At 48.8% G+C, this 15,631-nt stretch overlaps 1 protein-coding gene across 1 annotated transcript in view; it reads left to right on the top strand.

The window, feature by feature from the left end:
• The first annotated feature begins 8,458 nt into the window (after nt 1–8,458).
• Nucleotides 8,459–15,631, top strand: part of APCDD1 (APC down-regulated 1) — a 32,566-nt gene continuing 25,393 nt past the window's right edge. Inside the window, exon 1 of the mRNA XM_065932587.1 lies at nt 8,459–8,741. Within this exon, the coding sequence (XP_065788659.1) occupies nt 8,684–8,741 (58 nt within the window). The 5' untranslated portion in view covers nt 8,459–8,683. The remainder of the gene's footprint in view (nt 8,742–15,631) is intronic.

The following is a 15,631-nucleotide window of genomic DNA, read 5'->3' on the forward strand; positions in this document are numbered from 1 at the left end:
ATCCATGCATTGACTGGGGGTTCATACAAAGTTACTAACTTGGGCACTGCGCTAAAGCTAATGAGAAATCTAGACAAAATCTGAGAAAACAAACTAGAGATGCATATAGCTTTCTGAGGTGTATATGGTTAACTTATTTTCAGCTGAATTCTGGTGCTTTTTGAATGATTGTGTGTATTTAGAAACGATTCTCCCCTGCTATCTTTGTAAGGAGAGGGGCAGCAAAGGCATCAAAATCTGTATACGAAAATAAAGAGATCCTAGGTTAGGGCATGATGTGATCTGACATGAATGAAACACACAATGTCTATGTGCAGAGAGGCACCACCTCAGAGTGCTATGTGTCAGCCAGAGATATTAGCACAGACAAAATAAACCTCTCCAATGTCAGGTTCACGTGTCCAAGTCAGGGCCGCCCTGGCTGTCCTCCGGCCTTCACAAAACCGCATGAGATCAAGAGGGACCACGCATCTGAAAGCCTTTTGAGGATTATAGCATGTTACACAAGTGTGGAGATTTAAGCATGACCGTGGACTTGGCACTGTTGAACTTGGTGGCCCAGAGCACTGTTTGGTTTTGGCTCAGCCTGCCCTGGAGACCTGAACTTCAGGTTGCTGGAAGGTGGTGTGTGCAGCCAAGCCTGCATGGCTCGTCACTCTGACACGTACACCTGAAACCATGACAACGGAGACATGCCCTCTACAGCTGGAAATTCACAGCCACAGGGCAGCACTGCAGTGGCTACCTGGTCAAACCACCTGTTTCACTGATCGCAATGATCTGTTCTAAAAACTAGGCTGTTTGGATATTTTATACATAAAACGAACAAAGCTAGTGGAGGTGATGGAATTCCAGTTGAGCTGTTTCAAATCCTAAAAGATGATGCTGTGAAAGTGTTGCATTCAATATGCCAGCCAATCTGGGAAACTCAGCAGCGGCCACAAGACAGGGAAAGGTCAGTTTTCCTTCCAATCCCAAAGAAAGGCAATGCCAAAGAATGTGCTTGTTCACATGCTACCGCACAATTGCACTCATCTCACGCTAGCAGAGTAATTCCCCAAATTCTCCAAGCCAGGCTTCAAAAGTACGTGAACTGTGAACTTCCAGATTTTCAAGCTGGATTTAGAAAAGGCAGAGGAACCAGAGATCAAATTGCCAACATTCGCTGGACCATTGCAAAAGCAAGAGAGTTCCAGAAAAACATCTACTTTTGCTTTATTGACTACGGCAAAGCCTTTGACTGTGTGGATCACAACAAACTGTGGATAATTCTTAAAGAGATGGGAATACCAGACCACCTGACCTGCCTCCTGAGAAATCTGTATGCAGGTCAAGAGGCAACAGTTAGAACTGGACATGAAACAACAGACTGGTTTCAAATTGGGAAAGGAGTGCGTCAAGGCTGTATATTGTCACCCTGCTTATTTAACTTATATGCAGAGTACATCATGTGAAATGCCAGGCTGGATGAAGCACAAGCTGGAATCAAGATTGCCAGGAGAAATATCAATAACCTCAGATATGCAGATGACACCACTCTTATGGCAGAAAGTGAAGAACTAAAGAGCCTCTTGATGAAAGTGAAAGAGGAGAGTGAAAAAGTTGGCTTAAAACTCAACATTCAGAAAACTAAGATCATGGTGTCTGGTCCCATCACTTCACGCAAACAGATGGGGAAACAGTGGAAACAGTAACAGACTTTATTTTCTTGGGGGCTCTAAAATCACTGTGGATGGTGACTGCAGCCATGAAATTAAAAGACGCTTGCTCCTTGGAAGAAAAGCTATGATCAACCTAGACAGCATATTAAAAAGCAGAGACATTACTTTACCAACAAAGGTCCATCTAGTCAAAGCTATGGTTTTCCCAGTAGTCATGTATGGATGTGAGAGTTGGACTATAAAGAAACCTGAGCGCCGAAGAATTGATGCTTTTGAACTGTGGTGTTGGAGAAGACTCTTGAGAGTCCCTTGGACTGCAAGGAGATCCAACCTGTAAATCCTATAGGAAATCAGTCCTGAATATTCATTGGAAGGACTGATGCTGAAGCTGAAACTCCAACACTTTGGCCACCCGATGGGAAGAACCGACTCATTGGAAAAGACCCTGATGCTGGGAAATGCTGAAGGAAGCAAGAGAAGGGGACAACAGAGGATGAGCTGGTTGGATGGCATCACCGACGGGATGGATATGAGTTTGAGTAGGCTCTGGAAGTTGGTGATGGACAGGGAAGCCTGGCATGATGGAGTCCATGAGGTCACAAAGAGTCAGACATGACTGAGCGACTGAACTGACATATAAAACAGTGAACTGCAGACCCAAGTATCCAGATATCAACTGCAATAAATGTCCAGATAACCTGGCTAGCAGCCCCTTTGAGTCTGAATATCTCAGAACAACATGGAAATCAATTTTCTACTTCTGAGAGGTAAACAACATTTATTTATTTTTTTATAGTACGGCCTTAGAGTTGAATGACTTCGCTGTTGACCCAGATGATAAAGAATCTGCCTGCAATACAGGAGACCCAGGCTCCATTCCTGGGTGGGGAAGATCCCCTGGAGAAGGGAATGGCTACCCATGCCAGTATTCTCGCCTGGAGACTCCCATGGACAGAAGAGCCTAGAGGGCTACAGTCCATGGGGTTGCAAAGAGTTGGACATAACTGAGCAACTAACACTTTAGAGCTGAAAACAGCACCTTCCTGGGAGTTAGAAAACCTACTGCTTCTACCCTCCAAAAGTTGTGTGATTTCGAGGCAAACTATTGAATCTTTCTGGCCTTCGTTTTCCCCTCTGTAAAAAGAGATTAGTAATAGCTGAAGTATTTAAATCAAAGATAAACAATATTGAATGTGATGTTACGATGATGTAACCAGATGGGAGAAGGCCATCCAGATGTCCGGTTGAAGTGAAACATAATTTGGTTTCATATAATCAAAATGTACCCAGTGAAATAAAGAAACGAAGTTATTGCACAACTTTAGTATATCCTTAATTATAATAGCAGTCATCTTATAGTTTAGACTTTTAACACAGTATTTCTCAAACTTTTCCTCATTGTTTCTCCCTGAGAACTGCTTTGGAGAAGGCAATGGCAACCCACTCCAGTACCTTTGCCTGGAAAATCCCATGGGCAGAGGAGCCTGGTAGGCTGCAGTCCATGGGGTCGCTAAGAGTCGGACATGAATGAGTGACTTCACTTTCACTTTTCACTCTGATGCATTGGAGAAGGAAATGGCAACCCACTCCAGTGTTCTTGCCTAGAGAATCCCAGGGACAGAGGAACCTGGTGGGCTGCCGTCTCTGGGGTCACACCAAGTCGGACACAACTGAAGCAACTTAGCAGCAGCAACAGGGAACTGCTTTAGACATTTCTTCTTAATTTCTCCCCCATTAAGTTGTAGTTAACGTGGGTACACATTTCACCCTTTGGAGGGCCACAGATTATTGCAGTAGCTGTGTCTTTTTCACACCCTCCCCCACCAAATGCAATCTGGGATGGGGGGTGCGGTACAGTTGCACCAGGTGGCCCAGCGGCAGGGCTCAGTGTCAGTGGGTTATTTTTAGGGCACGCTTACAGAGTGCTGGACCATGTGCAGGCCCATAATCTTATTCCTCCCATCTCACAGCTGTGTTAAACAGCTTGCCCGAGGCCCCAGAGCCGAGGGATCTGAGCCTGGAGACTCTGGCCCCCTTAGTCGAGCGTCATCCTGTCTCTCATTTGTCAAGCTTGTCTGAACGTTGCTACGAGTGCACTAACAACCTAGCGCATGCTGGGGTTGACTGCCAGAGCTTCTGTGTTCTCCTCCTGCTTCTGTCGCCGTGTCCTGTGGTGGCCAAGGGTCGTGTTGGTCTCATAAAGACTCTTTCTTGATGCTCTGATCTTATCCAGCCTCATCAACCAGCACAACAAACGCCCATTATGGAAAGTCTTGTGAAGGAGCCAGGGGAGGAGATGTAACATAATACCCAATTTTCTTCCTTTCCTCAAAGAGCCAGATGATCGAGTGGAGCAGATAAAGCAATTCGCAGCCAGCCAGCCCTACAGGAAAGCATGTTATAAGAGGATGTGAAAGTACGACAGAAATGCTACTCAAGTCCTGTATTGCCTCATGCCCCTGGGGGATCTTCTATTTTCTTTCAGTGGGTAGGGCTTCAGTTTGTCAGCAGCTCCCAGACAAACTTCTGACATAGGGTGAAGAGACGGTTAGACTGAATCAGCCTTATCCATGTCTGCCCCTGTTTTCAGATGCTTGAGTGCCAAGTCGCTTCAGTCATTTTGGACTCTTTGCAGCTCTATGGACTCTAGCCCACCAGGCTCCCCTGTGCAAGGGATTCTCCAAGCAAGAACGCTGGAGTTGGTTGCCATTTCCTCCTCCAGGGGATCTTCCTGACTCAGGGATTGAACCTGTGTCCTCTTATGTCTCCTGCATTGGCAGGCGGGTTCTTTACGGCTAGCACCACCACTTGGCAATTGATTAACACAAGCTAATGGATGGATGGGTGGGTGGGTGGATGAAGGAACGGTTGCTAAGCTCACAAACATTTGAATGTTTTCTCTGACAACTATGAATGCAGAATGGAAAGTAAACTTTAACTTCTTAAGCTCAGAAGACTGCTGTTCAGAGATGCATCTAAACAGAGATGCATTTCAAAATAGAGTTTGCTCTAATTAACATGTCTTAAAGATACAACCCAGAAGGCCATCCCTTTCTAAGGACTCTTCAGAATAATTTTATTAGCTCTGCCTCTGAGGAAGATGTGTAGGATTTTTTCAAGTTTTTGTCTTTACCAGTGAAGCTCTGCTGTGGGTGAAATACTGGAAACACTGGCTCAGGTGATCAAAGGGGTAGGGAGGTGACCCAGCTCCGTTTCTGTCCTCTGGGCTCTTACGTACTGAGGAATCACCGTGGTGTCATGGGCTTGGCATTGACATCTAATAGGAAATTATGAGAGAAGTCTGTTCCTGGAGACCTTGCCCATCGTCTGAGGATGTGGGATGATGCTTTCAACCACATTCACGGTCAGACAGATGCTTTAATTCCTCTGACTCTTCTTTAAAAAAAAATTATTTATTTGGCTGCATCAGATCTCAGTTGGGACATGTGGGATCTTCATTGCAGTGCAGGTTCTCTAGTTGTGATGTGCCTCTGGCCTGTAGGATCTTAGCTCCAATGGGACGCTGGGGAAGTCCCCCTCTGATCCTTCTTAAAACTATAATTTTCTTCAAGAACTGAAAGTCCTGGGATCTTTGAAATTTCAAATGATTTGCAGGATCGCACGCCTTTAGGTCAATTTAACAGACATTAGGAAACCAAATTGTGGCCAAAACTTTAAAGGATTTTGGTCTTTGCATTTCCCAAGATAACGCAAGTGAAACTGAGCTGCTCTCTGCTCCCTAAGATACGAGACACCTTCTGAGAAAATCCAGTCAAGGTGACCATCCAAACTCTGTGCCCAGCACAGTCCATCCCTGAAAACCTGCTCATGATCCAGGGTTACTGGGGGAGAGCAAAGGTCTGGTTTTCAAAGACTGAGCCAGCTACAGAGGCTCCGAGGATCTTCCATGCTCGTGGGAAAAGACCTCTTGGCAAACATGTGAGCGGCCTTGTGAGTGGGTGACTGAACAGTCACGGGTTCCAAGTGCGCCTCTGAACTGGAGCAGCCGCTTTGTGTTTCTTCTTCCCCATCAACATGACAAAAGTTATTTATGAGTAGCTCCAAATAGTCTAACATGCTTGCTTATTGATGCTGCTAAGGGCATCTTGTCCAGCTGTGCCTGCCTGGAATTCTCCCAACACCCCAGGACCTGCTCAAGACTTGGTCCTTACAAGTGCCCCAGGGAAGTTTCTTGTGCTGGTTTCAGGGGGCCAGCTTCTGAGATGCAGCCCATAGTCACCTTATTACCTGCCTGGAAATGCCTCCCTTCCAATTATGCGACTCTAATCATCTATCCACATGTAATCACTCTAAGACAAACTTAAACCATTTGTTTGTTTGTTTATCACTGTTCTCTTCCAGAAGTGAGTACACTAATATCAACTGCAAAAAATAATATAGGATGAGCCCTATACAGAGAACACTCTATCTTTCTAGACCAGCACAAGGTGGTGAGGGAATTTCTGGGAACAGCTACTCTGGCTGGATGTTGAGGGTCGAGCATTTTAAGTGATGATATCACATGTGGAAAATAAACTGGCAAAACAGATTTGAAACTGGTGACATCATTCTGGCTCTGTTTCTACCACACCAGTAAGACCAGTTGGAAAGACAAAAATGGTATCAACTTGATGGTTATGATGACACCAAATCATGGCTGACCTGTTGGCTTTCTTCTCCTTTTAAATGACAGGATCAAATAATCATTTATGAAGATTATCACCTAATTGTTCTGCTAACACGAGATGAATGACCTTCACATTGCAATGACCAGTTGCTTGTACATAAACACATCATCCTTAACACTCTCGTGTCATTTGCTTGCTTCAAATGTTTCCTGATAGACTAAAAGGCATCCAAAGACAAAAGCATAGAGAAGCTAGACACCTCCCAGTATGTATTGTTGGTGACAAGGCTTAGTCCTGTTTAAGCAGTCAAATATGCTGTTTATATCATTCCCAATTGCCCAACATTCACGAGGAAATCACGTTCCTGCTTTAAACCCTATTGACCCATGGGCAGCATTCAAATCCCACAGGTCATAATTGACTACCCAAACCTAGAAACAGACACAAGAAAGGGATGGAGAAGAGTTGGTCCAGAGAGAGATGCTGCAATGCAAGCTCAACTCAGCTATGTTCCTGCTCCAGGGTTTTATGACACAACTGTCCCTTCTTTCACACATGAGAGTCTTTCATCTCCAGATTTGCAAACATAGGCACATAACCCTTACCACATCTTCGTGAGGTAGGCAGGTGGTGCCTGTTATGATCCCTCAAACTAAAGATGAAAGGTAATAGTGATGGTGATAAAAACTAAAGAACATCAAACAGTATCAGCACCATCACATCAAAAGACCTGTGGCTTTCTCAGGAAAAAAAAAAAAGAAACTGTCACACATGTCCTCATCTGTTTTACCAAGTTTTACGCAGATGCTAAAGTCCAACTAGTGCTGAGAGTCTATAACACAAAGAGTTGAATTATTGATGCTACTTTGTTCAAAGGGGCAGAAAACTCATGGACATCACGCCTTCTGTTATAAGTGTTTTATTTATGAAAAACACCAGCAGAGTCCAGAATGTCCTCCTGATTCCATGTGGTCCCTGCTTTTCCTCAGCCAGTGTGAGGTGACACTCGGCCTGCTTTACTGACAAACCTCCTCCTGAGTGCCCGGTAGCCTTGGAGGAGCTCAGAAGAGAACTCCAGGCCTACCAGAGTGAGGCCTCAAGTCCGCCAACAAGGCAGCTGCCTTGACCAAAAGCAGCGCCTGGCTGTCTCTGCCTTTGGGTCTTCAAAGCCAAGGAAAAACTGAACAAACTCCCAAGACCCACAGACCTTAAACAGAACCAAGCTTTGGGCTGGGAGGAAGGGGGGATAGGGGAAGGAGACCGTCAGGGAGTGTGCCCCTGAAATTCTTCCCCTGTTCCCACAAGTCCTTGTCTCCTGGAAGCAGACTGGAAGAGGTGTCTGCACCCCTCCCTGCGCCTGCTCGTGAACCCCCGGGGGTGGGGGGGGGAAGGCGCTCAGCATTCCCACCGGGGTCGGGGGAGCCTTTTCTCCCTTCTGCCACCTCTCCTCTCCTCTCCCTCATTCGCACACAAACCCCAAGCTTGGCGCGAGGACCTCTCTTCGAACCCACTTCGAACCCGGCCTTGCAGCGCCCCACTCTTTGTCCCCACATTTGCACAAGTGGGGAATCCTCCCGGGTGAGAGGAGAGAAGACGCCGGTCCAGAGCTGCCCGGAGTGGGGCGGGCAGGGAGGGGGAGGAACATGTGTCCCCCCTTTCGGGAGGGGGGCCCGGGCCTAGAGCTGTGAAACCCTCGCAGGAGAACCTGTCCTAGAGTGGGAGTTGAGGAGGGAAGCGGGGCGGACCTGGGGGAGGAGAGGGGATGAGGTTTGAGAGGAGGGGCGCGACAGGGTCGCGGGATAAGAGGAGGGAGACGATGTGGGGAGAGCCGGAGGCACAGGGGAGGGGAAGGGAGGGAAGGGGCGGCGATGCGGTGGAGCAGGGCCGGAGGAGCCCAGCGCCCTTCTAGTCCCCCAAAGGGTCGGGAGGCTCCCCGCCCCGTCCAGGCCCCGCCCCGTTCTCGCCCCGCCCCTCAATGCCCCGCCCAATTCACCCTCTTCCAATCGCCCCGCCCCGTTCAGGCCCCGCCCCCAATCCGCCCCGCCCCTGGCCCTTTCCAGGCCCGCCCCCTCCACGCCCCGCCTTGCCTCTTTCCGCGGCGGCGCCCTGAAAATATGAAGAGGCACAGCGGCGGCGGCCAGTGCAGCTCGGAGTGGCGGCGGCGGCCGGGCGGGCGCGGGGCGGCCGGGCGCGCAGGGCCGGGCACGGGGCGGGAGGCCGGGAGCGGAGGGGCCAGGCCGGGCATGGGGCGCGCGGCGGCCGCCTGAAGCGTGCCTGGCCCTGTCCCCGTGCCGCCGGGCCGCGCCGCCCGGGCTGCGGGCGGGTCCCGGGGAGCTGGGTCCCCGGACGGCGAACGGTGCGGCGCGCGCGGGCGGTCCCGGAGGAGGCCCGGAGATGTCCTGTGTGCGCCGCCTCCTGCTCACATCCCTGTTCCCGGCCCTCCTGCTTCACGGTGAGTCTGGGGAGGGTGGGTAGGGACGGGAGCCGAGGGTGTAACCGGCGGAGACTCCGCAGAACAGAGGTGACCCCACGGCCAGGCACAACCCCTCTCTTGGGCGCCCTGTAAGAGGCTCGCGTTCCTGGGCGTCGGTAGCGCTCTCTCTGGGAGGGCGCGCGCTCACAGACTTTCTGTCCAGGTCCCACGACACTTGTGTCCACTCTGTGGGGCTTCGGACTACAGGCCGTCAAGGACCAGCAGGCTGTGCGCCCTTCACAAAGTGTCAGAGCGCAGGGGACTCGCGCTGAGCTCCAGGCTTTGGGGGGACCGTGCAGAGGACTGTGCGCCCCCTTGGAGAAGGAGTGTCTCCAGGGGCTGGGGAGAAGTCTGTCCCAGGTGGACCGTTAGGTTCTCTGGAGGCACTTTGAGGGAGCAGGGTCCTCGCAGCAGCAGAGGGGCAGTAATTAAAACTAGTCCCCTAAGTTCTCCGGGACCTGAGCTTGCTTCTCTCCTGCTCTCCTGGGTTTTGTTTCTGATTCGTGTGTCACATGTTCTCAGCGGCCCCAGTAAACCCCCAGCTAGAGAGCAGCAGGCTTTACAAGTGCTCCAGGAATCGCAGTGAAGAAAGTAAGACAGCATTGCTCTGGGCTGGGAAGGCGGACTTGTGGGGCTGGGTGGCAGCAGCACGTGTGCTGATCCAGATGTCCTGGGCCAGCTTTCTCTACAGGTGAACGCCTGGCCCTTTAGTGGAGTGTCCGCCAGGAGCAGAGCTCTCCTGTCTCCACACCCACCATGACCTCTGCATGTTAGATCAGCAGGTCAGCACCCTCACGGCCTCTAGGTTTCTGATCCAGCTTCAGAAGGCAATCAGGCAGTGACCCCTTAGACCATCTAGGAGAGGGTGGGGTAGCACCCTGGGAGCCATGAGCGGCTGTTTTCTCTGTCGTTCTGCTCAGGCGGGCGGCGTGGGCAGCACAGCTCCCAAGGGCCCTGTGAACCAGTTGGGCTGGGCCAGACCTGCTGGACGGCCAAGGTGTACCCAGAACCCCAGCAATCCCAGACTTTAAAAGTCAGGTTGGAAGACTCGCAGTTCGAGGGCCAGAGAAAGAGAGAAGGTGTAATTACAGGGTTGCGCTCCTCGGCCCATCTGCTTGGAATTACAGAGCAGTCTTCATCTTTGGCTGAAACATGAAACAAATCAGAGCCCACGGGCAGATCAAACGGCAGCTGCCACCCACACCAGAAACGAGAGGCAAAGAGAGAGGACGAAGGGGAGAGTGTCCCCTAAAAAACCTCTCATCATAGTTGAAGGAAAACGGGCATATGGGCGAATGCCTTTAAAGTGAAAAAAGTACTTGAAATTTGCATGAACAGAATTTTTTTTTTTTTTTTTTGCACAAAGCCATTTGCCTTTTGGACTACAAAAGCCATCCTCAGAGACGCGGCCATCCTTGGCCAACCCGTCCTGAGTTTTTCCTCCTTGTTTTGAGGGGTGGAAGTTGTAACCACACTTCCTGCACCACAGTGCAAGCTGCGATAGTGCCAATGGATAAGGGGAGCCCAAGTGCAGCCTCACTGTGGCTTGAATCTAGCCCCAGATCTCTGGACTCCAGCCGAAGTCAACCTGAACCCCCTGGGGTCAGGGCTTACCCAGACCCACAGTGTGCCGGGAGAGAGTCAGGAAGGAGGAGTAAGCCAATGGGGCCAGCCCCTGTACATGTGTGCACGTGTGTGTGCAGGCATTCATATGATGAAAGGATGTAAGATTAAAAAAAACAAAGTTTGCCAAGTTTAAGGGGATGACGAGGATAATCCTACAAAAAGTCATCCCATTTCAAAGTGAACCTCCTGTGGCAAAATTATGCACACTGATGTTGCCCACAGACCAGCTACGCTCGTGGGGGCACAAAGGAGAAAGTGAGGGAGTGGTCTTTCTGGGTATAAAGCTCTGTTATCTGAGAGAGACTTGCTTGTTATGATGCCTTAGGGTAGTATAGAGCACCAGGAAAGAATTGAGTATTCTCCCTTTCGCCTTTTTCTGACCTGTTTTTACTTACTTGAAGTAGTTTTAACAAAATATGGGCATTAATCCATCTAACCCAAGGGAGTGGCTTGAGAGTGTGTCCTACTCTGTAGTTAGGGGTCTTGCAAGTATTTAAAGATTCTGTAGTAACAGATGGAGCTTGATCATTTATCTTAAGAGAAGTCATCAGTCTGAAGGAAATTGCCTGCGCTCTTTTAGAATGGCTTAATGATTTTTCTCCTGATATTGGAAAAGATTCTGATGCTGGGAAATATTGAGGGCAAGAGAACAAGGGGGTGGCAGAGGATGAGATGGTTAGATAGCATCACTGACTCAATGGATATGAGTTTGAGCAAACCCTGGGAGATAGTGGAGGACAGGGAAGCCTGGTGTGCTGCAGTCCATAGGGTCACAAAGAGCTGGACACGACTGAGTGACTGAACAGCAAAAACAACTTTAGGATGCCATTTGTTTCTTTATTAATATGGTAGCAATTAATAGATTAAAACATATTTTCTATGGTGATGCACGTACTTGGGGCCAACTTTAATTAATTTAGTTCCTGACATCATTTATAGATTATTTGTTCCACCAAGAAGTCTCATTAATAAGATGACAGAGTGCACAAGACCTTCAGGAAGATTCCAGGTGAAGATGCTGGAGAAACTATTGTGTTTGGCATCTGATCTTTGTTCAGTTTGGGGGTTACTTTTATTTCAACTCAGGCAAGTCATAAATCACCCCTAGATCCTATTGGTGAGTAAATTAGGGTCTGGCAAGACAGGAGTCTTTTGTTTATTTTAGGTTTTTTTAAGAAACTGTAAATGTGGTGAGAGACCCAAGTTCAAAATGTGACAATGAGAAAGCATGTGTGTCAGTTTTACTTTCCTCTCCTTCACCTCCTGAGAACAATTGCATTTTTTAGTCCAAATAAAGCCGGTTGAATGTTGTGAAGGTCTGCAGCTGAGGGATGTCCCTTGTTGCTGTTTTCTCTGCTTCAATGAAAAGTCACAAAAGTCATCCGGCTCCAGAACACGGATTAACATGAGGCGTTTCAGAATAAGTGGTGCTATCATATGCCCCGAGTGCTGATTCTCTCTGCTGATGGAAATGAAACGTTTGGGATAAAGTTTTGGAGCCGATGTTGGGGAGATGGTCTTCTCCTCAATACTGTTTACTTTGTAGCATTCATTGACTTTTCTGAAATGGGAAGACACTTTTGAGCTATTCTCTTTCACTCCAGTGTAGTTTCTTAAAGTTGAAAGAAACACACGCAACAACCCAAACTGTGTGGATTACCAAAAGATTGCTTAACCAACAGAATGGAAGGAAACATTGCAATAGGGTAAAATAGGATCTTTGAAATACGATTTTTATTGAAGGCAGTTCTTGTGACCAAAAAAACATTGCCTTTCCTGTACCTTTTCCCCCTTAGTCATAAAATATAATCTTGAAAAGAAATAGGACTCAGCTGCTCATAGCAGGGAGCAAGGGTCGTAGGCAGATGGTAAATATTTTTTTGTGGAGGAAACTGACCGGCCTCGAGCATGTGGCTGAGCTGACTCGTTGTAGCTGTGTTCCTTCTTTTTCTCCCTAAGTGAGTAGAGAGCTCAGCACCAGTGGGAGACAGGGCTGTGCGCATGCACATCGTTAAGGGACAGACTGACGACAGCCTGGTAGAATCGCCTGAAGGGAAGCGCAAAACATTTGGGACTAGAAATGTGAAAAGGTACGTTGGTGATTGTGAGCATCTGCTGGAAGCTTACGTGGCGTGAGTGTCTTTAGGAGCCTCTGCGTGCGGTGGAAGTGATCCTGGGGAAAAGCTCAGGAGAAAGTCTGCCACCGTCCCAGGTGGAGCGCCTACTGTGTCCTGACGTTGTGTGCACAGGCTGTTTGGTTCTTCTCACTTTGGGAATAAAATTATTTTGGAAGGTCGTGTAATCGGAGGAAGCTCGGTCAGAGAAAGGATGTGAAGTCACCCTGCAGTGACTGAGGGTCTCCTGTTCTCGAAGGGTTTTCTAGCCTCCTTCCTTCAGCCATTCAGTCACCAGGTCTGTCTACCAGGGCCTCCTGGTGCCTGTGTCCCTGCCAGCTGGGGACCAGGCTGGGAGGAGGGGCAGCGCCTTCCTGAAGACTCCTGAGAACACCTGGGGAAGGGGAGAGCTTACGGAGAGCCCAGAGCCGGGAGGTTGGCACGCTGCCCTGCCTGCAGTGTTCTCCCTTCTGGGAGTCCCACACTCCACACACTCACACACCGCGCACATAGACACACCATATACACACACACCGTAACATATATACTCACACACCATAACATACACACATAACACACACACACACCACATACACACACCATACATGCACCACATATACACACGCCACACACACACCACATACACACTCACACACCACACATATAGACACACACACCATGAACACACCATGCACATATACATAGCATGTATACACACACCATACACCACATACACACACGTACTATACATACACCATGTACACACACGCCACACACATTTATCATACACATATATACATGTGCCACAGACATGTTTACACTCATACCATACATACACCACATATACACACACTATACACAAACACATACATACCACACACACACCATACACATACATACCACACACACACCATGTACACACCACATACATACATACCATGAAGACCCCACGCACACACACACACAATGCCCAAACACCACGCACACACATCTTGCACACACACACCACACATACACACACAACACACCTCATGCACACAACGAACACACAGACACACACCATACACATAGTCACACACACTTCACACACACACATGACTGTGAAGAGCAGGCTGCGGTGGCAGCCATCAGCTCCAGGCCCAGCGGGCAGAACTGCCATCTGTGGTTCAACCCCAGCGTCTGGCCCGGACACCGAGGCCTTAGAAGAAAATGACTTAGAGAATTACCTCGTTTTCATCTGAAGTTAAATGAAAGCAGGACTTTGAAATCTTGACTTTATTGTGTTTCTCATAAAGGGAAAATGCTTTCAGATAAGAAAGTTTAAAGACTGGCAAAAGCAACGCTCTCAGCTTTGATCTCTAGAGACGTGGAAATAAAAACAAGAGCATGGTGAGTGTAGGTGCCCCTCTGGAGTGAACTCCAGCTTTTGTTCCAAAACATGGCAGCCATGTGGGCGGTGGAGCAGCCTGCCGACCTCACGGCCCACTCACTGTCTCGAGGGCCCCCTTCATGGGCCTGGCGATGTCTTGGTAGAGTGATCACTTGCATGTCCCCTGTTGTCCCGTCGTCTCTCCATGGATCTGTCTGCATCACAACGACTCCACCCAGAGAGGCGTCCTTGCTCTTGTGCAGGAGGGATGCAGGTCACGTTGCATCCAGGACACAAAGGTGCATGGTGAGCAGGGATGGGTCTTTCAGAGACTTGCTGCCCTCCGAAACCACCTTTGTGCATGTCTTGATGTTATACTTACTTGGCTGTTTTGATATTATTTTTTTAAAGCATTAAAGCACCTTTGCAGTGACTACCTAGGTCAGAGGTGAGTTCAGTCCCAAGTGTCCAAGCGTGCCTAGAAGTGTTTCCTTCCCAACTGATTTCTCACTTTATTGTGTGGACGGTGGTGTGGAGTGTTGGGTCCTCAGTCTAGATGGGCAGGTGAGAAGCTGCAGAGTATATTGAGGGGACTCAGATTTTTTAAATGTTACTGAGAACTTGGGGACGTGGCCACACACCATATTTCTCCCCCATGTTTCTCTTCACGTGTCAGTGATGGAGTTGGCCTCGTATAATACAACCTTGCACCCAGTAGGCCTGCAGCCATCTGCTGAGGGGTGAATGTTGGCTCTGAGTCACTACTCTGTCCCCCACCCCCACCCTCCCTTCACCGTCTGTCTGATCCTGTCGGTGGCCTGGCTCACTCTTCAAGAACAGCATGGGTTCAGGGATCAATGTGGGTGATAGAGAAATACTGCATTTGTCCTTGTTGAAGCTAGTGTTCAGGGGTGCTTACTGTGAGCAGAGCCTGGTGACCAGGGGGATGTAAACAGTCACCTGGCCCCATGGGCCTTGAACTTAGGGCACAAAACCCTGGGTAAATGGTTAATCCTGTGTCTCCTCTAGTTTGGGGAAACCTGGTCTTTTATTTGCTATCTCTGGGAGTTTTCACTGTCTGAGCAGTAGACTGTCAGTCATGGTAGAAATAAAGGTCGTTCTGGAGTCATTTAAGATTTCTGTTGTGAGTAATTTTGCCCGTGGGAATGAGTCGCTCTTGTACACACACATGCACGCACATACCCATGCAGAGTGAACCCATGTGTTCACTCTGGAGGGTGAACACACCCACTAGAGCCCCAGGAACTCATGTAGTTCTCTGCAAGAGGTCACCTATGAAGTTGTCCCTGAGCCTTCAGGAATTAGTTTGTTTTCAGCAAGAGAACAGTCTCCTTCCAGGGTCCATGTTTTCCTCCCTCCTGTACTTGAAAGAAGCTTCCTCGTTGTCATAACCATTTGATCTGGGCCCAGGCCTGAGACCTCAGATGTCAGAGACTATTCTGTAGTGAAGTCGCATTGATAGCCACTTCATCAGAGCCCCACTGGCTGGGCCGGCTGGGCGTGGCTGTATCAGGGCCTGGCTCTTCCTAGGACCCTTGACCTTGAAGACTGGTTTTCCTCTGCTCCTTTCTGTTCATGTGCCTGACATTTGAGAAATGAGATAATATGTGAGCCAAGTGAATCTTCAAGTGTTTTGCAGATGGTAGTTACCATTCCTGTTCCTCTAATTTTTAATTTGTACTGGGGCACAAAGGCACCTGTTCGATGACTTGGCTAGAGTCACCTTGAAGCCTAGAAAC

The sequence above is a fragment of the Muntiacus reevesi genome, chromosome 4 (genome assembly GCF_963930625.1).
Source record: "Muntiacus reevesi chromosome 4, mMunRee1.1, whole genome shotgun sequence".
NCBI classification, from domain to species: Eukaryota; Metazoa; Chordata; class Mammalia; order Artiodactyla; family Cervidae; genus Muntiacus; species Muntiacus reevesi.